General features: G+C 36.6%; 1 protein-coding gene across 4 annotated transcripts in view; it reads left to right on the plus strand.

Moving 5' to 3' along the window:
- The first annotated feature begins 404 nt into the window (after positions 1 to 404).
- The window catches only part of LOC115232521 (innexin unc-9-like), a 116,534-nt gene continuing 94,313 nt past the window's right edge, over positions 405 to 22,625 (plus strand). The window contains exons 1-2 of one of the 4 annotated variants that reach the window (XM_029802434.2): positions 405 to 1,010; positions 14,965 to 15,075. In XM_029802434.2, the coding sequence (XP_029658294.1) occupies positions 15,074 to 15,075 (2 nt within the window). In that variant the 5' untranslated portion in view covers positions 405 to 1,010; positions 14,965 to 15,073. Of the gene's footprint in view, positions 1,011 to 1,985; positions 2,033 to 14,171; positions 14,594 to 14,964; positions 15,076 to 22,625 lie in introns of those variants that run through there. The other 3 variants (XM_036512740.1, XM_029802435.2, XM_029802436.2) reach the window with 3 other exon arrangements.

Raw genomic sequence — 22,625 nt, forward strand, 5'->3', positions numbered from 1 at the left:
CGCATTGGTTGGACGGCGCTGATCACTGTAGAGAGAGCGAATAAAAGGTAACCACTGGTATGGCAGTAATCGAAAAGTACTGATTACTGGTTGGTTGATTTGGAAAGCATAAATCACATACTGGCCAAATATTGGAAACGGCACAAACTAAAAATTGCACATTACCCCGAAAGTGCTCACGTACCACCTGGAAAGCCTTCACGTACCACCTGGAAAGCCCTCACGTACCACAAGTGGTACGCGTACCGCAGGATGGGAACCACTGGATTACAGAGATGTATACAAACCAGCACCAGTCGTTTTAAGTAGTGGGCGGGGACAAACACACACACACACACACACACACACACACACACACACACACACACACACACACACACACACAATATAAATATAAATATATGTACATATATGCACCATTTTCACTCACAAGGCATTGGTCTACCAGGGATTAGAGAGACTGAAAGGAAGGCACACTGGTTGCAAAGCTAGCTCCATAACACCAGATCCACACCCGTATTTAAGTACTTATATTTCGTTTCATTCATAGGCCTTGTAAAGGTGTATGTGTACTCAGAAATTTGACACGCTTTGCTAGGGCGCAGTGACACACATTTTTTTAAAACTACCCGCTGAATAATACGCCGTATTCAACTTGCTGGGATGGATTAAATATGAATACGTAAGCTTCTAAGAGTCAGTGGACATTTGCCAATGTAGGAAATCATTACTGTACTTTGGAAGAAGTCATTTTTGCCAACGCAGACACTGATTGTGATCGTTATTAGCTTAATTACCTAGTTATTAATAACAAAACAATTCGACACACCTGTGATTGTTTACAGATCCCTTGATCAGATTTAAAAAACAAACATATTTGCAAAACAGGACTACTCTTTAAAGATACAACACAGTATCTGTTTCAAATCAAGAAAAAACAAAACAAAACAATAAAAGAAAAAAACCCATTCCATACAAAATAACAACGTTGCCAGGATTACATTTTGCGTGTAAGATCTAGTTTTATTTATGATATTTTGTGATTTCCTTGATTTCAAATTTTTTTTCTATTTTGATTTCATGTCGGGTATAAAGATATTATTATCCTTTTTATCTTTTATATGTTTTATTCGTTGGATTGAGACCATGCCGCTGGGGCACCGCCTTCAGTCGAAAATAATCTGACCCAGTATTAGTTTTTTAAAAATTTACCCAACTGCTAAGTTAGGAGGACATTAACATACCAACACCGGCTGACAAATGATGGGAAAGGGGCACAAAAACATATAAATATATATGTACAAACACACATATAAATATAATGGAGGCTGGCCGTTGTAAAATGAGTAATTTCTGATTTCTCCTTATTTCCTCTCTACCAGTTCGAAATCTTAACATTGCAAGTATTGCATCATCTTTAGTAATAAAGCTTAATCAGCGTAGTTGTTATTTAAGTTGAGAGAGCCGGAAACATAATCAGGTGGCAGGTACTTTATTCTTTAAGAAATTTTTCCTCGACTTTGATCCAATTGTAATTGAAGCTGCTAATAAAATATCTGGATAGTTTTTTTTTTTTTTTGGTGTTTAACAATCAATGTTCTTTTCTCTGTTGGATTCCAAGTCATTTTTTTCACACACTAATTTCTTCTCACTAAATATATTTCTTTATTGCCTACAAGGGGCTAAACATAGAGGGTACAAACAAGAACAGACAAAGGGATTAAGTCGATTATATCGATCCCCAGTGCGAAACTGGTACTTTATTTATCGACCACGAAAGGATGAAAGGCAAAGTCGACCTCGGCGGAATTTGAACTCAGAACGTAACGGCAGACGAAATACGGCTACGCATTTCGTCCGGCGTGCTAACGTTTCTGCCAGCTCGCCGCCTTTCTTCTCACTATATATTGCACAACTGTAATTCCTTTCTTCCCGGAAAAATTGCACTTCATGTTAGAAGCTCCGATGAAGCTATAGGACGCTATTCAGACACTCAGCTATGATTTCACTGCATCTTATTGCAGAAACAGCTGTAAGCCAATGAAGTACATAACATAACCATCGTTTTATAGTGTCATCCCTTTTTCTTATTAATTTCTTTTCTTTAACTGCATGGTGTGTAAATATATATGGAAGAGAGCCACTCCAAAAGATCGTCAAGAAAGTATAGAGAATATCATTTTTAAAAAATTTTAGTCGAGTTTCGTAAATTTCATATCATGTGCCATTGTTCCATGATCCTCCTTCATTTGATCAAGATATTTTGAATATATATATATATATATATATATATATATATTGCATTTCGGAGCTTTTTATGTATAGGGATAGATATTGATGTGTGTGAATCTATTTCCACATATGATTCTGGAGAATTTGAAGCGGCAAATTTATCTAGTTTTGGGTTGCTCATTTTGCCCCATCTAAATTTGTCTTTATATGCTGAAATGGTGATCAGATGATGTTATCATCTTTTTAATGCAATTAAAGAAGGTCATCTGTTTAGCTAATATAGATTTTGTAAAGTAGTGAACATCTGTAAAAAATATATTTGTCTCAGTCAAAAATGCAGCAAAAACTCTCCAATGTGTCCCCACCCATATATATAGGAATGCCGTATGTGTGTGTGCGTGCGAGCATTCTATATATATATATATATATATATATATATATATATATATATATATATATATATATATATATATATATGTATGTATGTGTGTATGTATATAGGAAAGATCCACGGGAATAATTAGAAGGTAGCTAAATGTTGCTTAAGTGTCCCAGAAATCAGTGTGTGGGATTTAATACCGCACAGAAGCGAGACGTATTTAGGAGAACATAAGAAAAATCGGAATTGGAGACAAACGCTCAACAAGATGTTATTAAATCATTCATGTCTTCCTATCATCGATGTATGTTTTGAAGGATGCATTAAAAATGCTACCGACAGGATGAATATTGTTCAGAAATGCATCAATCTCAGAGAGGATATGAACAACAGTGCTCATCAAATAGACATTTTAACAGATTGATGCATTGCTGAACAGTATTCATCTTGTCGGATGTATATTGAACGCACCCCTCGAAACATGTCGATTAAATGAAGATATTTAATAACATCTTGAGCGTCTCTCGCCATTTTCAATTTTTCCTATATATATATATATATATATATATATATATATATGTTCCTTCTCGAGCTATGCCAAGCTCATAAGGGCCGGTTTCCCGGTTTAAATGGCGTAGAAATTCCCCCACCTGGACGGGACGCTGGTCCGTCACAGGATTACTCATTTTTGCCAGCAGAGTTGACTGGAGCAACGTGAAAATGAAGTGTTTTGCTCAAGAACACAAGGCATCGCCCGGTCCATGAATAGAAACCACAACCTTACGACCATGAGTTCAGCACCCTAACCACTAAGCCACGCGCCTCCACACACACACACACACACACACACACACATACTCTTTTTCTATCTTTTACTCGTTTCAGCCATGCAGCTGTGGCCATGCTGAAGCACCACCATGGTCTTTCTGACTTCCTCAGTCTGGGTGTTTCACAACAGCACTCCTGTATGTGCCTTTTTCCCAGCTGTTGGTACATTTGATGTATAACTGAGTTTGATTCCGCAGCCCTCGTCTCTACCTCATGTCGGGCTGTTGGTATTGTGGAGAGGAGGATGTCTAATTTCTTTTTCGAAGACATCTACTTCCATCTTATGCAAATTTCTTAATTTTTGTGGCAGGGCATTGAAAAGCTGTGGGCCTTTGAACCCTAGACTATTGCAATACCTAGTCCTGAATTTAGATGGAGTGGACGGTACCTTTAGTACAATGCAAAGGCGGCCAGTTCTGGCACGTGTATAACACTCAATGCCAAAGTTAGGTACTAGCCCTTCTAGGATTTTCTATATGTATATTATTGTGTGTCTGTCACGCCTTCGCTCCATGGAGCGAAGTTTTCTCAACCAAGCTGTAGTTTTCTCAACCTATCCCTATAGCTCATCCACTACACTGTTTCAAAATCTTTAGTGTAGTGGAGTTGGCCTGCTTCAAGCTCCGCTGTTAGTTTGGCACTGTGGCGATCATAACTGGGAACAATAGTCCAGGCGACCGAGAACAAAGGTTCTCCACGGGGTCAACATACTTTCTTGCTCTCTTGTCTTGAAGAATCTCAGTATCCATCCGGTCAGTTGTCTGCATGTTGCTGCTATCTTACTTATGTGAATATGAAATGATGCGTCATTTCACATGCTAATCCCCACGTCTTTCCCTGCATGTGACTCTGGGATTGTAGTGCCTTCGGGTTAGTAAGTACATGTGGATTAAAATCCTTAAATCCTTAAAAATGTTTTAGCCCGAAGGCCGCGGCCATACTGGGGCACCCGATTGTTGGCGATTTTTTTTTTCTCCGTCTTCCTTTTCTCTTTGACTTTCCTGTCCCCTGTTTCTGAAGAAGAGCTTTGCTCGAAACGTAAGACTAACTTTCTTTCCTACCCTGAGCATCTGTTAATACTTTGCATGTACCACGTCCTCGCATTGTTGATTTTTTTTTCTTCTTGTGTGTGTTTCTTCGTTTTATTTTTTTGGATTAATTATATATATCTATATATCTATATCTGTATATTACATCGTTTATTATGGCCGGTCAGAGAGTGACCTTTGGCTTCGCACTTACAAAGCATTGAGCTGTATAGGCGCCTTTATGGATCGAGACCGGACATATATTTAATTTCATGTAAATATATTACTGCTCTAACTTTTATAGTGTGCTTCTTTTTCGGATATATGATCCACTAGCAATAATATATATATATAGCACAAAATTAAGTGTAAGACATTTCAATTTTAGAGGGAAAATATTACTTCTTACTAACTAAATATCAGTAAACATTTATAAAATTTGAAGTAAAACAGTTTATCTTCTGTCTGGGGGTCAAGAACATGTCTTCAGACAGAAGATAAACTGTTTTTACTTTAAAATTTTTATAAATTTTTATTGATATTTGATGAGATTCATCAAAACCGGTAATAACTTCTTTATATAATTTTTTAAAATCATTTTTTATTAAATTCACTCTTAAATTGAAATGGCTTAGACTTATTTCTGTGCTATTTCCACCTCCATCCTTTATATATAAAAATTTGATTCGTATGGATCTCTAATCTTTTTTCAGCTATGCATATATATATATAAATGTATATATATAATATATATATATATATATATATATATATATATATATATATATATATATATACATATATATACTCTTTACTCTTTACTCTTTTACTTGTTTCAGTCATTTGACTGCGGCCGTGCTGGAGCACCGCCTTTAGTCGAGCAAATCGACCCTGGGGCTTATTCTTTTGTAAGCCCAGTACTTATTCTATCGGTCTCTTTTGCCGAACCACTAAGTAACGGGGACGTAAACATACCAGCATCGGTTGTCAAGCAATGCTAGAGGGACAAACACAGACACACAAACATATACACACACATACATACATATATATATATACATATATACGACAGGCTTCTTTCAGTTTCCGTCTACCAAATCCACTCACAAGGCTTTGGTCGGCCCGAGGCTATAGCAGAAGACACTTGCCCAAGATGCCACGCAGTGGGACTGAACCCGGAACCATGTGGCTGGTTAGCAAGCTACTTACCACACAGCCACTCCTGCGCCTATATATATATATATATATATATATATATATATATATATATATTATATATATATATATATATATATATATATATATATATATATATATATATATATATATATATACACACACGCGTGTGTGTGTGTGTGTGTGCGTGTAGGCACGTGGCTTAGTGGTTAGGGTGTCAGCATCATGATTGTAAGATTGTGGTTTCGATTCCTGTGCGATGCGTTGTGTTCTTGAGTAAAACACTTCATTTCACGTTGCTCCAGTCCACTCAGCTGGCAAAAATGAGTAACGCTGCGATGGACCGGCGTCCCGTCCAGCTGGAGAACACATACGCCATAGAAACCGGGAAACCGGACCCATGAGCCTGGCTAGGCTTTATAAGGGCGCATTTATATATATATATATATATATACATACATATATATGCGGCGTGCTTCCACAGTTTTCGTTTACCAAATTCATTCACAAGTCATCGGTCAACCCTGAGCTATAGCAGATGATACTTTCCCAAGGTATCGTACAGTGGGACTGAACTCGACACCACGAAGTTGCAATGCGAGTTTCTTATCCACAAGGGCCATACCTGCGCCCATAAGTAAATCTATGAAAAAAAAAACTGTTCTCAGTTTTGTTACAGAATATTGTCATCTGAGTTGTTTACATGCGGCTTAACTGATTTTATGATAAATACCAACTGTATCTTTAAGCATACCATGTTTATATGACAGTGAAACGTCTGTGTGATTAAACCAAAGTAATCTAAGTATGAGTGCATGTGTATGTGGATGGACTTATCGGTTCAAGTATGCCGGTGACTTAGTTTCCTCTTGATCTACAGTTCATATATTCGAAGCACGCTCTAAAACTTTAATGCTGTAATATATTTAGAAGGTTGATTGTTACGGCCAGTCAGAAAGTGACCATTGCTTTACGCTATAAAGCGCTTAACTGTATAGGCGACTCGTCAGACTCAGGAACATATAAGTCTGACGAGTCGCCTATACAGCTAAATGCTTTAAAAGTGTGAAGCCAATGGTCACTCTCTGACCGGCCATAGTAAACAACCTTATATATATATTTGTATTGAGCGTGCGCGCGCACACACACACACACACACATGGCATTCATATCGAACAGTATCATAGATAATCTAGCGCGCCAAAATCCTAATTTCTTCAGTTTTGTAGGTTTAATTGTTGTAAGCATCGTCGATTATGAGTCTGCAAGCAAAAGTTGGTAAAGGTAGGGAGGAGGTTTAGTTTTAACTTTTTTTTCATTTTACACACATATGTATGTGTATAAACACACACACACACACATGCAGGGAGAGAAAGGTGGCGAGCTGACGGAAGCGTTAGCACGCCGGGAAAATGCTTGGCGGCAATTTGTCTGTCTTTACGTTCTGAGTTCTAATTCCGCCGAAGTCGACTTTGCATTTTATCCTTTCGGGGTCAACAAATTAAGTACCAAACACTGCGGCCGATGTAATCGACTAGTCTTTTGCCCCAAAATATCTGGCCTTGTGCCTATAATAGAGAGTATATGTACAGAGGGAGATATATATATATATATATATATATATATATATATAATATATATATATATATATATATACATATATATATATATATATAGAGAGAGAGAGAGACAGACAGACAGAGAGCAAGGTTGTTCAACTAGGATATCAATTTATCTTCAGTTTACATCAGTGGGGCTGAGATAGTGTGCGCATGTAGTGGCCTAAATTTCAAAATAGCTTTGTTACCGAATTGTAATTGCACTCATGATTTTTATGTATCAAACTGCGTATTTGAAGGAGCAGTGTGTGTGTGTGTGTGCGCGTAAATATACACTGTATGTATGTATGTATGTCTATACACACACACATCATTCATTTCGACACCTGACGTGTGGTACACCGTGCACCTGTTCATGCAACGTCGACTTGAAGGCGGGAGTGCGCTAACGTATAACAAATACATTTGATCACTATAAACAAATCATTTGTGTTGGTCGTTCAGCAAAAGCTGACGCTCATACGTCGTCTTCGACGGGAGAGTCCTTCCCTTCTTTCCTGAGCGTCCAATAATACTTTATGTGTTCCATGTCCTCGCGTTGCTGTGTTTTTTTTTGTGTTTTCTTGTTTGGATTAACTATATATATATACTAGCAGTATTGCCCGGCGTTGCTCGGGTTTGTAAGGGAAATAACTATATAAGCATTTTTAGAGTGTTATAGCCAAAAACTAGCAAAAAAATGCATTAAAAATGGAAAAAAAATGATGGTAATTTTTTTTTTAAATCGTTGACTCATCGTAGACATTTTTAGAGAGTTACCTCCCTTATATAATAGCGAAAAAATGCATTGAAATGGGGAAAAACGACGGTAATTTTTTTTTTAAATCGTAGACTCATCGTAGACGCGCGCTAATACCCAGAAGGGCTCGATATGAATCACGATTATAAGATACCCAGTTTTGGTTAAACTGCACCGCAAAATGTGGGAGTAGTTAGGAATCTAAATCGTAGGAGACAGACACACAACTTCACTTTTATATATAAAGATATCCATTCAAAATATGACCGCGTGTGTACCGTTGGCAATTTTTCTCCTCTGTCTTCCCTTCTTTGGATCTCTCCTTTTCCTATGTTTCTGACGAAGAGCTCCGCTCGAATCGTTAAACACTCCTTCTTTCCTGAGGGTCCAATACTATACTTGTTCCACGTCCTCGCGTTGTTGTGTTTTCTCTTTGTGTTTCCATGTTTGGATTAACTATATCTATATGTATGTATGTATGTATGTATGTATGTATGTATCTATCTATCTATCTATCTATATATATATATATATATATAAAGGAAATGAAGAAAATGCTGACAAAATAATTTAAGTAATTTAATTAGGTGAAAGTTCTTTTTACCGGTTGCGCATTTGTTATGCTTATCAAAAGATATTTTTTTAAAAGAGATATAGAGTTCCTTTCTGATAGATTTTTTCCTCTTATATATATATATATATATATATATATATATATATATATATAACAATTGTAGCGTGGAAGGTGTTTATAAGCCATTTAAGAAACACACAAAAACCGTTAGATTCACTTCAATATTTAAATTTAATTTGCCAAAACATTTTCGTTGCTTTGAGACCGCGACCTGTTCACTTCAGTTTCGTGGTGCATCACGGAATTTTGTCAGTGAACAGGTCGCGGTCTCAAAGCGACGAAAATATTTTGGCAAATTGAATTTAAATGTTGAAGTGAATCTAACGGTTTTTGTGTGTTTCTTAAAGGGCTTATAAACACCTTCCACGCTGCAATTCTTTTCGTTCCAGCACACGATGTCAGATCAGGTCACTTGCTATGCAAGTACATCACTAGCAAAAAGCTGAATGGATGAAAATGAATACAATAATGTCACTATTCATTTATTTGTACATAAAAACATGATATTTACTTGCAAACTGATATGTTCGAAACCTTTAAGATATTGACCCTGGCGGCGACGATTAAGGTGCTCTCATCGTGCCGAATATTAATGCGCAGCCTTTTCCTATATAGAGGCTTAATTCGTTTTGAGCCAAAACGAAATGTTACATCGCTACATGAAATCACTAATACATTGTTGTTGAAGGAATTAAGATGTATGAATTATTCACAGCCTTAACAGAATTTAAATTAATTTTCCCGCCTGAATTTGTTTCTTCACAACTTTCAGAAAAATGGATATATTTCTCATGAAATTTTCAACAAATATAGTCTAATTATATATCGGAATTTATTCTTTTCTACTCTAGACACAAGGCCAAATAATTTTGGGGAGGGAAGCGGGGGGGGGGGGCAATTGGTACTTGATTTATCGACCCCGTAAGGATGAAAGGTAAAGTCGACCTCGGCGGAATTATATCGGAATTTATTGTGAAAAAAATTTCGGAGAGAGCAGAGAGGAGTTTCGGCAAAATCGCACGAGTCTATTTTGTTTCCTCTTAGCTGCCAGAAAAATAGGTATTTTTTAAAGAAATGGGTATTTTAAAGATGGTGTAGATTATGATTATATAAGAATTTAATGTAAAAAAAAAAAAAATGGTTGGCGCTCACACACATACCGACACACATGACAACTTTTTTTAAATTTCAAAGTTTAATTTTCTCCCTTTTCTTTTGGACCCTCCACTGTCTCCTGTTTTTGAAGAGGAGCTTTGCTCGAAACATAAAAACACCCTTTATTTCCTTCCCTGAATATCTTATTAATACATTGCATGTACCACGTCTTCGCGTTGTGGTTTTTTTCTAGTGTTTTTTCTCCGTTTTTTTTTGGGGTGTGTGTGCATTAATTAAGTTTGTGTGTGTGCGCGCGCGTGTATGTGTGTGTGCGCGCGTGCGTGTGATATGTGTATTAGTATGTTTATGTACGCGCCCATTATTTTCTTTATTTTTTGCACATGAAATTCTGATGTAATCGAAATGTACGCCATGTGAAAGATATTTGTAGAAAATTTCATATAAAAAAGATCCCTTTTTCTGAAGGTTATGAGGAAACAAAATCGGTAGGAGAGGAGCATTCTTGTGTAGGTATGCCGTTAAGATATTTTCAGTAATAACAGAATTTGTTTTCTAGTCTAGTGTTGAAAATGCGACCATATCAAGTTAAACTTGTTATTTACGGCAAAGTTTTGCTAAAAAAACATCAGGTTCAGCTAGAAACTATGTATGTATGTATTATGTATGTATGTAAACAATGTCGATTTGATTTAATGGGAATTGTTAACATTTCGATTTGTATAATATATTAGTAAAATAATCTGATTCGTTCAAGCGATCTTAATCATTAAGCTCAATTATTGTATGACGAATTTATGCATCGAAATAGAGAAACAGAACGACAAGTCTATTAATTAGCATTCGACAAAAACGAAGTAAGCCTGCCCATTTACTGTTGCCATTCAATTTGATTACTATAATTTGTTCAATTTAACATGTATTAGATGTTGAAAGTATTCTGGGTACTGGATCAGCTTTAAACACCCAGTCGTTCATAAAAGTTAACGACAGTAAATAGTACTATTGTAACAGAACAAGTACAGAATCACTGAATCGGAATTGATGGCTTGCATGCATTTAATGTAAAGTGTATTGGAGTTCTGAAGTATTCCGAGTTTTCAATCTTAAACGACTAATCGGTCATAAAATTTGCAAGCAGTAGAGGATCTATTAATAAAGCATTTAGTTAAACAACAGGCCTCTGGCAAAGCACAGTTTATAGCATATTTTACTTTTGTTCCTAGCTTAATCCGACACTAGTTGTTAGAACCATGTACGTCTTCACTCGATATGTAACAGTTAATATCCATAGAAAAAAAAGAAAAGAAATGAAAAATATGGTCTGCTTGGCGCAGACATGGCTGTCTGTAGATGGTGCGATGTACATGAGGAACGTTTGAAGGATCTTGGGAATAGGAAATTTACTAGCGGTTCCCAGCCGCAAGTATATCCCTGTTGGGAGAACGTCTTGTTTGCCGTAGATTTTCCACAGATGCAGGGACAGGACGGGTTGAAGTCGCCTGTTGCCGGATCAGATGCTTCTGTTCACCAGAGCCCCGTAAGCCGGGTGCGGCTCTGATACCGCCGGGTGTCAGAACAATCTGCCTTGGGTGGCCCTATTAGAAACCGAAGTCTCCGACGGCATAGCTCTGACAGTTCCGTTTCACCGTTTCATTCATTGAGGATGAATGAAGCCAGCTCAACCCACCCCGGGTGAATGCTGTCTCAAGACAAGAGAAGAAAACATGGCTGTCTGGTTTAGAAACTCGCTTTGCAGCTACGAGGTTTTGGCTTCGGTCCTATTGCGCAATAACTTCGAGGATTGTCTTCAATTATAGTCCCTGGCCGACCAAAGCCTTGTGAATAAATTTGATAGACGGAAACTATGTGGAAGACTACCGTATGTATGTATGTATGTATGTATGTATGTATGTATGTATGTATGTATGTATGTATGCAATTCAAGTTTAACGAAAACAAGACAGGTGAGGGAACAACAATCAGGTGTACTAGTTTGACGCTCGGGAAGAATGGAAGTCTTTGACGTTTCAAGCTTACTCTTTCCGATAGGAAGGGTTGAGAAGAAAAAAATTTTTTAAAAAGAGACAAAATGTGTAGGGATTGTATGTATGTGTGTGTGTGTGCGCGCATGCGCGCATGCGCACGTTTGTGTGTCTAACATTACCGTAACTTAGCGCAGTTCGATAAAAGAAATACCATAACTACTAGACCTTAAAAAATCAGTAATAAGTACTAGAGTCGATTTATTCGACAAAACCCCATTCAGAGTGGTACCCAACCGTTGCCATAACCCAATGACCAGTGGCTGCTCGTAGATAAAATTAGTTGGGGTGCTGCTTCAGAAATATTTTTAGTCGTTGTTTTAATATTGTCTAAAAGGAAACAAAGATATAAAAAAAAAAAATTTATACGTAAACTTGATCGGTTCGCGTTTTAGCCACTGCCGTGCAGCGTGCTTAATTTGTTCACTGAACATCGCCGCGAATTCCCCCTTGTTTTTCAAAAATCCTCCCTAAATCACAAAATAGCAGGGTAGGAATGTGCCCCATTTTTCAAATCCTGGTAGCAACACTGAAACTGGAAGCAGGGTAATAATCTAATTCTACACTTTATCGCATTCAAGAATATAAACACGTTTTTAAGCACAACACATGCGGAGTCAAAAAGAAGCACCTCCTTCCAACAGAACACCGGGGTTGGCACTGTTGTTCACGGAGCGCTCTCTCTCCCACGGACATGTGAGCATGCGAACAACAGCCAAATACCGCATCGCTGGATGTGCGAAGCGCATAGTTCTATTCAGGGATTTTTGTATTTTTTTCATAAACTGGAGGATGACTGCTGACATTAAGCTTAAGGATTATATAATGTACAAGTATAAAGAAAGAATTAAAGAAAAAAAGGACTCGTTATATTGAATGTTATCGATAATATCGGGTGGAAATAGGGGGTGCTGCAGTTCCGCAGTGCCTATACATGAGCCGCCGCTGCCAATGACTGAAACAAGAAAAAGACAGAAGAGATATGACGTGTACCAAAATCAATAAATTAAAGTTACGTAACATTTCGTAGAACACTGAATACCTTTCGGCATTTGTTCTGACTGTCTGCGCTCATAGTTTAAATCGCGCTGTGGTCAACGGATGAGATAGAATATCAGTCCACACACATATACACAAAATCTACGTCGCTTCTTTCTCTACAGTTCAATAACCATGCAAGATTATTGCATCACTCACGTGTAACTATGTTGGCTCTCATGTGTCGACATGTAAGCAACCAGATTGCCATCTCAATAGTGTTCGTTGCTGGGTATAATACATTGGAATGCAGTACCTCAGCAGCTGTTTCTGAAATACTCAACTTATCACTAGAACGGGCTATACATGTGAGTGCCTATTTGATCTTACATCTTCACATGCATGTGCAGAGCTGGGGAAGATTGTTTTTGAAGACTAGTGCTCACCCATTCATGCAAATTTCCTCTCCAAGATACCAATGTTTCTCCAAGGGAAATGCTGCCGATTTGGAAATACAGTTTGGCAGCAATGCTGTCGCAGGAATTGCTTTGAGAGTGCAAAGAGCCGAAACATATACCACAAGGTATCTTGCCCAACTCTCTTAAGAATCTTCCAAATCACCGCCCTGGATATTTTTAAAATCGATTTCGAAAGGATAAAAAACAAAGTTGATCTCAGCAGGACTTGAACTGAAAGCGCAGCAAATATCGCGAGGCATGCTATCCAACGCGTTAACGATTCTGCCAATGTTATAAGTTAAATAGTTGTAATATAATTGATTAAATCATCTTTCAGTATTTTGCTGGGGTTAATCAGTCCCCTGAGATATGTAAGCAAAACTGGTCCGGATGGGATTTGAAATAAGGGATGTAACTATAATTACTTCAAAACATTTTCTCTGTTGCTCTTACAGCTCATAGCATTCATCAACCAGTGAAGTACTAATATTAGCAAATTAGAGATGATACTTGAGGAGTGTCGGAGAGCAAGAGTTAAGCGCTCTCGGTTAGCGAGCTCGCTACTAACTTGAGGAAGGAAAGAAAAAAGAGAATGAAGGAAAGAAAAACAGAATGAAGGAAAGAAAGAGAAAAGAAAGAAAGAAAGAAAGAAAGAAAGAGATTTATCTGAAGTAATCACGACCACTCTTCTATTATAAACGTCTTATAAAACCTTGTCAAATGAATAATTATTACTTTTGGAAAGTAAGAAACTGTTATTTCGTTTATTTAGTTTCTTGTTTCTTATTCATTCGAATCAAACTATTCAGTGTGTCTGTGTTTATGAAGTATATTTATAAAATATTTACAAGAACTGTTGAAAATACGGCTGTTAATTTAATATGCTTCATTTTTATTAATTTATCAAAACGTTTTAAAATTATCCACTTGCTTTTGCTTAACAGTCGTGGTTGCCACTGATATCTTGCCTATTATAGCAGCAGGTTGACAAGGTTATTGTAGTTTGCTGCGTGTACCACCGACACTAGTCCATCCCCAGCAGGCATATGATCAAAGGCCGTGATCCTCCAATCGTTTTGTGGGGTAGGGGTTGGGTTAGCTAGTGTGTCCAGTACTGTATTATACAATGTGTCCTTCCGTTTTTCTTTTTAAGGCAAATTACGATATGAGATTTATGTGCTATTATTTCTAGCTGTTCGCTGTTTTATGTCTAGTATTTGCCTATCTTCAATGTTTGCGCTGCACAAAAACAACAACACACAAAACAAAAATACAAACAAAAAAACTTCAGTACTTTATCCAGTGGAGCTTTTGCCATGATAACGTTTATGAACGTTACAAATGTAAGATTGCCGAAGGATTTTGTAAGAATAATTATGTTTTTGAATTGTATTTATTAATTGTAATTTGATCGTTTCTTATCTTTTATAAACTGACAATTTTTTCGAAACAATTACCGCATTTTTTTAAAATTAGGATTTTGCTACACTGTTTTGATAATTTGTCCAGACGTAAAAATCTCGTGTAAAGTTTAAAGGTAACGAAATGTTTACGTTCAGTGTATAAAATCAAAGAAATCCATTAATTTGTAATAATTTCATTAAAATTATTAGAAAATAAACTTATATATTTCATCAACATGAAGTTAAAGCTGATAAATATGTTTATTTTTATGTTGTATTAATTTTCGATTTTGCTCAATGATCTTTTAAATCTGTCCTTTTCTTTCTCACAGGTCTCAAACAGATCATTTGGTCTTTAGTGAAAGCGGACTTCGGAACTTAACATAAATGTTCAGGGGGTTTTCCAGCAATCTGGATTGTTACTAAATTGGACGCTAAAAAATGTAAGTGATTTTTTTTTCCAGTTAATTTTATATCGAAATTCGTTTATTAATAATAACGGTTTCTATGTAAAACAAGTCAAAATTGAATTTACAGCACATACGACAACATAACGAACGAACATTTTACATATATTTGTACGCGTTAACACAATTGCATAGGCCATGTAAATAGTTGTATATTGATTGTATGGGGTCGTGCGTGTGCGATGTCTGTGTGTGCGTATGTGTTTGTAGTTATGTAGTTCACTTCGCAACCACGTGATTCCGAGTTCGATATTACATCATAGCACCTTGGTCGAGTGTCTTTCACTGACCAATATTTTGTAATATTTTGTAAGAGAAATTTGGAATTTGATAGACAGAAACTCTTCCTCTCCCTCTCTTTTTCTTCATTACGTTTACGGTCTTAAAAGAAAGTGTTTGTCTTTAGGTCCTGTAACTAAACGCTTCGAGAAAAAGTTGTTGGGTAGATTAAATGAGTTGGCGATAGAAATCGATATGGTTAACGTTTGAAGCCGTTGCCCCGGTATAGTCACAGTTCATTGACCGAAACCAGTAAAGAATGCAGAGGCATGAATGTATCTGTAAAACGCGTCTTGATACAACGATGTGTGTGTGCGTGAGTGTTTCAAATGTAACAGCGGGTGTGAGTAAACATATATATCGTGGCAGACGCTTATTTTGATAACTTTCAGGGAAAAGTCACTTTTAACGTAGCAATAACCAGTTGACAATATTAAACAGAGAATACAACGGAGATATGACCCAGTAATTTTCATAACATGCAAGTTTGATAAAATTATTCGTCATAAACATCTCTCTTTCTCTCTCGCTATATATATATGTGACATAATTACATAAACGAGCCCTTAAACATTTGTTTTCAAAACTTTCTGAAAAATGGATTTTTAAAAATAAAATTAGGCGCGGGCATGGCTTGCTTTCCAACCACCTTGTTCTGGGTTTTGTCACACAACGTGGCATCTTGGATAAATGACTTCTACTATAGCTCCGGGCTGATCAAAGCCTTCGAGTGGATTTGTTAGACGGAAAATTAAAGAAGTCAATCTCGTGTGTACGCGCGCGTGTGTGTGTGTGTGTGTGTGTGCCTTTGTGGGTACTATTTGAGAAGAGTGGTCCCGGTGCGCGCAGTCGCGTACTCACGCATCCGCGCCAGTTAGTCGTGACTTGTCGATCCTAGAACGACTACCTAGCAAAGTAAATAAAACACAAAATAAATAATTTATTTACACAAAGTAATTAAAACACAAAAACACAAAGGATCGACTAGTCACGACTAGCTAGCGCGGACGGGCGAGTACGCGAGTGCGCGAACCGGGACCACACTTTTTAAACTACCGCCTTTGTGTTTGCCTCACACGCTACCTCTTGACAACCGGTGCTGGTTTGTTTACGTACACCTAACTTAGCGGTTCGGTAAAAAGAGACTGATAGAATAAGTACTCGGCTTTACAAAACAAATGAATAAAGTACCTGGATAGGTTTGTTTGACAAAGTTCTTCAAGGCGATGCTCCAGCACGGCCGCAGTCTAATTAATGAAAGAAGTTAAAGATTATACGAATAAAGTTCATTCATTTTACATGATGTTGATTAAAGATTGAGGTGAGAAATGTTTCGGTTACTTCACACGCCTCGGTCTGTTTGCACATAACTTTCAGAAAAATGGGTATTTTTAACGTTATTTTCAATAAACATCTTTCGGGTGGTTTAGATTACCTAATTTCTTTACTACCCACAAGGAGCTAAACACAGAGAGGACAAACAAGGACAGACAAACGGATTAAGTCGATTATATCGACCCCAGTGCGTAACTGGTACTTAATTTATCGACTCCGAAAGGATGAAAGGCAAAGTCGACCTCGGCGGAATTTAAACTCAGAACATAGCGGCAGACGAAATACCGCTAAGCATTTCGCCCGGCGTGCTAACGTTTCTGCCAGCTTGCCACCTTGGGTGGTTTAGATTACCATCATGTCGAGATTTAATGTGGAACATAAAAAGGAAAGAAAAGAAAAGAAAAAAAAATGGGGGGACAGGCGATATTTCCTGCATTTCGACTTCAGTTTTCTCATAAATTATATTTTATCTCTAATCTTTTACTTGGTTCGGTCTTTTAAATGAATCGACCCCAGTGCTATTTTCTTAAAGCCTGGTACTTATTCTACCACCCATTTTACCGAACTGCTAGGTTATGGGGACGTAAGCAAACCAACACCGGTTGTCAAGTAGTAGTGGAAGACAAACGCAAAGACACACAATATAAATATGTATAATATAGGCGCAGGAGTGGCTGTGTGGTAAGTAGATTGTTTAACAACCACATGGTTCCGGGTTCAGTCCCACTGCATGGCATCTTGGGCAAGTGTCTTCTACTATAGCCTCGGGCTGACCGAAGCCTTGTGAGTGGATTTGGTAGACGGAAACTGAAAGAAGCCCGTCGTATATATGTATATATATGCATGTGTGTGTTTGTGTGTCTGTGTTTGTCCCCCTAGCATTGCTTGACAACCGATGCTGGTGTGTTTATGTCCCCGTTACTTTGCGGTTCGGCAAAAGAGACCGATAGAATAAGTACTGGGCTTACAAAAGAATAAGTCCCGGGGTCGAGTTGCTCGATTAAAGGCGGTGCTCCAGCATGGCCGCAGTCAAATGACTGAAACAGAGTAAAAGAGTAAAGAGTAATGTTTAACGCCACTTCGACATGACCGTAGAAACCAACGTTACTAGAATTTTCAACCCCAGGAGGACACCTCCCCCAGTTGGTTATCGATGCAATCTGTGTGTGTGTGTATTTATATATATATATAAAGTTAATCCAAACAAGAAAACAAAAACAAAAAAACACAACAACGCAAGGACGTGGAACAAATAAAGTATTATTGGACGCTCAGGAAAGAAGGGAAGAAGGAGGCGTAGCTGTGTGGTAAGAAGCTTGCTTCCCAACCACATGGTTCTGGGTTCAGTCCCACTGCGTGGCACCTTGAGCGAGTGTCTTCTATACCCTAGGGCCGACCAAAGCCTTGTGAGTGGATTTGGTAGACAGAAACTGAAAGAAGCCCATCGTATATGTATGTGAGTGTATTTGTGTGTCTATGTTTGTCCCATCACCATCGCTTGGCAACCGATGTTGGTGTGTTTACGTCCTAGTAACATAGCGGTTCGACCAATATAATAAGTTCCAGGCTTACAAAGAAGTCGTGGGGTCGAATTGTTCGACTAAAGGCGGTGCTGCAGCATGGCCGCAGTCAAATGACTGAAACAAATAAAAGTATATATATATATATATATATATACATATATATTGCAAGCAGGGTAGCGAACCCCCACCAACTTCCAGCAATGACGGAACCACCAAACCGTCTGGTTTCGAGTTAATCGTGCTCATTCTCAGTGGTGGACATCCATCTGCTAGAAATAGCAGTAGTTTGCTCCAGCTTGCAATATATAGGAAAATAAGTGACAGCCAGTCACTGATCTTGCAACAAGCAAAGTAGCTAGTCAGAAAATCTCTAGAGATTTTCTATCTATCTACTTTGCTTATTATATAAATATATATATATATATATATATCTAGTTGTGGTGTCCTGTACTCACGTATATATATTTATATATGCATGTATATATACATGTAGATTTAGGTACGTACATATATGTTTGTATGTATGCATATATTTTATTTATTACACTATTGTTTGACAGTGCCCTCGCGTCGATTCGATACGTTCCGTTCTTATTCTCCAAGTACTGTTTTATATATATATATATATTGGTAAAAACTGTAAGATAACAAAAGAAAGAAAGAGACCTCAATATTATGTAAATATCTTGGCTACCGAATAATTGTCACATATTATTTTACAGATATATATATACACACACACACACACACACACGAGGCAGGCATCTTTCGGTTTCTGTCTACCATATCCACTCTCAAGGCTTTGGTCGGCCTAAGACTGCAGTACAAGATACTTGTCCAAAGTGCTATATAGTGAGACTGAACCTGGAACCATGTGGTTGGGAAGCATACGTCTTACTACAGAGCCAAAAAAAGAAACTTGAGGAATTTTCTACCCTTTCTCTTCTGAAATTTGGCAAATTAATATTTCCTTAATAAAATGAAATTTTTCAGAGATACTAGCATAATTTAGGGGATAAAATTTTTTCAGGGGTAAATTTATATGGTAATATTGATATGAATGAAAGTTCTTAAATTCTGTGAGTCTGCATAGAACTCAAAAGTTAGTGAATGTACCCTCACAGAATTACATATATATATATATATTCACTACATCGTGAGACAAGTGATAGCAAAAATTGTTTTGCTTTACAAAACAAGCAATGCAGTTAAATCCAATTCAGTTTTACATATTTCCATCTGTATATCAAAAAAGTGTGGCCATTTTGTTTTGTCTTTTTCTATTCTGTAAAGAGAGAGAGAGTAAGGGGGAAAGAAAGAAGTTATAGGACAGGAGAGAGAAAGAAGAGAGAAGAATGGCAGAGAGAAAGAAAGAATAGAAAAAGAATGAGAAAGGAGAGAAAAAAGAGATAAACTATGAGAGCAATTCATTGGATAAATTTGAGAGAAAGAGTAAGAGTTGTACGTGTATATGTATTCCTTGCTTTCCGCTATCTGCACTCTTTGTCTCTCTCTCTCTCACTCTTTCTTAGGTTAAAATACACAAACACATAGGTTTGTGTGTGTGTGTGAATGCATTCTTTAACTCCCTCTCTCTCTTTCTTTCTCTTTCTCCCTGGTATATATTTTATTGCAACCAGCTTCGTGTTGGTGCAACAAGAGTTGGAAACATTAAATGTCTCTGCATTTTACAACTGGCAAAATTAATTTATTATATTTAAGTATTTCTCGTGCAAGATTTCTCATTTGAAATTGTGTGTTGAAACATATTGCTATATCTGGGGATGGTTATTTTAAAAAATATTATTGCTGAATAAATACACAAACATATAACATACATATGTATGTGTATACACACACATACACATATATGTATATACATACATATATACATACATACATATATACATACAGACATACATATATACATACAGGCATATATACATACACACACACACACACACACACATATATATATATATACACACATAAATATATATATATATATATATATATATACACATATATACATGCATATAGATATATATATATATATAGATACATATATACATATAAATACATATACACATATACACACACACAAACAGATATATATATACACATACACACACACATACATAGATATATATATATATATATATATATATTACCAGAGATACCCAATGGTGCTCAGGATTAAAATGTCAAAGATTTTTATTGTTTTACTTGTTTCAGTCATGGGACTGCAGCTATGGTGGAACACCGCCTTTAGTAGGAGAAATCGGTTGTCAAGTGATGGTGGGGGTAAAAATACACACACACACACACACATACGCACACGTATATGCATTCATATACAGGCATATATATATATGCATACATATACAGGTACATATATACATACATACATACATGCATGCATGCATGAAATACAACACAGGACAAGAATGCAAAACATCCAGACAGTCAGGTGATACAAAATAGGGACAACAAAACATCCAGATAGACGATACAAAGAAAACAAGAACGGGTCATTTGGAGTTTTCTTTCCTATAGAGTGTTAGGTGTAATGTACATAAATTGAGTATTGAGAAAAAAGTCATCAGAATTTTCGAAAAAATCTTTTTATTTCTTCATTTTATTGGCGTTTCCGATCCTTTCTCGAACTTGTCAAATAAAATTTTTGAATGTACGAACAGCTTGTTCATTTATATAAAACAGATGTTTTGTGGGTTTTTTTGTTGTTTTTTGGGTGAGGTTCCATGAAAATGGAGATGGATATATAAAAATATAGGTAGGCTGATAGATAGATAGATAGATATCTGGATAGATAGATAGATAGTTAGATATGCTGATAGATAGATAGATAGACAGATAGATAGATAGATAGGCTGATAGATGGATGGATGGATACATACATACATACATACATACATACATAATAGATAGATAAATAGATAGATAAATAGTCAGACAGAGAGACAGATAGCTATAGGGAGAGAGAGAGAAGGGGTATACCCCTTCCTATTCACCATTCATTTATTAATTTTCTTTTTTAGTCCTTTTTTTAGTCCTGTATTGGAATGGATTTATGGATGGTGACCTCTTCATAAAAAAACAAAACAAAAAGAAAACAGGCGTTGTTTGGTCATCACGGAAAGTGATTTTGCTTTCTCTTCCCCTTTTCCTTCTTTTTTCCTCTTTCAGTTATATTTAGAATACAAAATGTACTGAATCCTCTTCCAAACATTCAATTTTGGAGGGAATTTTTTGATGAAATGTAGTTCTGCATGAAAAAAACATTAGTATAATATTTGCAAATTAACAATTTAAAAAATATATAAATAAAATAAAATGAAAAATATATATTTATATACCTCCCAATGCTACACATATATTTATTTGATCATTTATAGAGATGAGCCACTTTTAGAAATGAAAAATACAAATTCTCCACTTTACCTTTAAACATTCAATTTCGGGGAGAATCCCTTGATGAGGTGTGTGTGTGTGCATGTGTTTGGTAACGTGTCCATGTTTATACTGTGTAGCTTCAACCATGCCTCTTTCAGTTTCATGATTTTGCATTAGAGAACATTAGTATAACACTTACAAAATATACTGTCTCTGCTTTTCTTTCAAACATTCAATTTTGGAGAGAATTTTTTGATGAAATGTAGTTCCATTGCTTTCTGGTATTGTGGATCATCCTGCGCACATTTGTAAAAGGGAGAAGTTCCGAATTTTCTGTCACTGCATATTTGCAGATGCTTACTTAATGAAATCTTGCATAATTCCTCTAGTCGGATATGTTGCCTATGGATTCTTGTACATTGGCAGAGGGAATTATTTGTTTTGCTAATGTAATTTTTCTTTGCCATTTGGGCAGGTAATGCAGTATATGAGGTTTTGCATTTTGCAGTTCGTATCTGCATTTATTTTGAAAAGGGATCCACTCCTGAATTTTATGTGGGAACCACTTTCAAAGTATTTGAAGTTATGTATATACTAAGAATTATAATTCATTCTCTGATTTGTATATGTTTGTGTGTCTGTGTTTGTCCCACCAACATCGCTTGACAACCGGTACTGGTGTGTTTATGTCCCCGCAACTTAGCAGTTTGGCGAAAAAGACCGATAGAATAAGTACTAGGCTTACAAAGTATAAGTCCTGGGGTTGACTTGCTCGAGTAAAGGCGGTGCTCCAGCATGGCCACAGTCAAATGACTGAAACAAGTAAAAGATTAAAAAGAGTAATGAGTATATATATATATATATATATATATATACATGTATATATTCATGTATACATATACATATATATAAATATATATGTACACTTATAAATATATACATATATACATATATATATTCATATAAACATCTATA

Source organism: Octopus sinensis, linkage group LG2, assembly GCF_006345805.1.
Source record: "Octopus sinensis linkage group LG2, ASM634580v1, whole genome shotgun sequence".
Classification (NCBI taxonomy): Eukaryota; Metazoa; Mollusca; class Cephalopoda; order Octopoda; family Octopodidae; genus Octopus; species Octopus sinensis.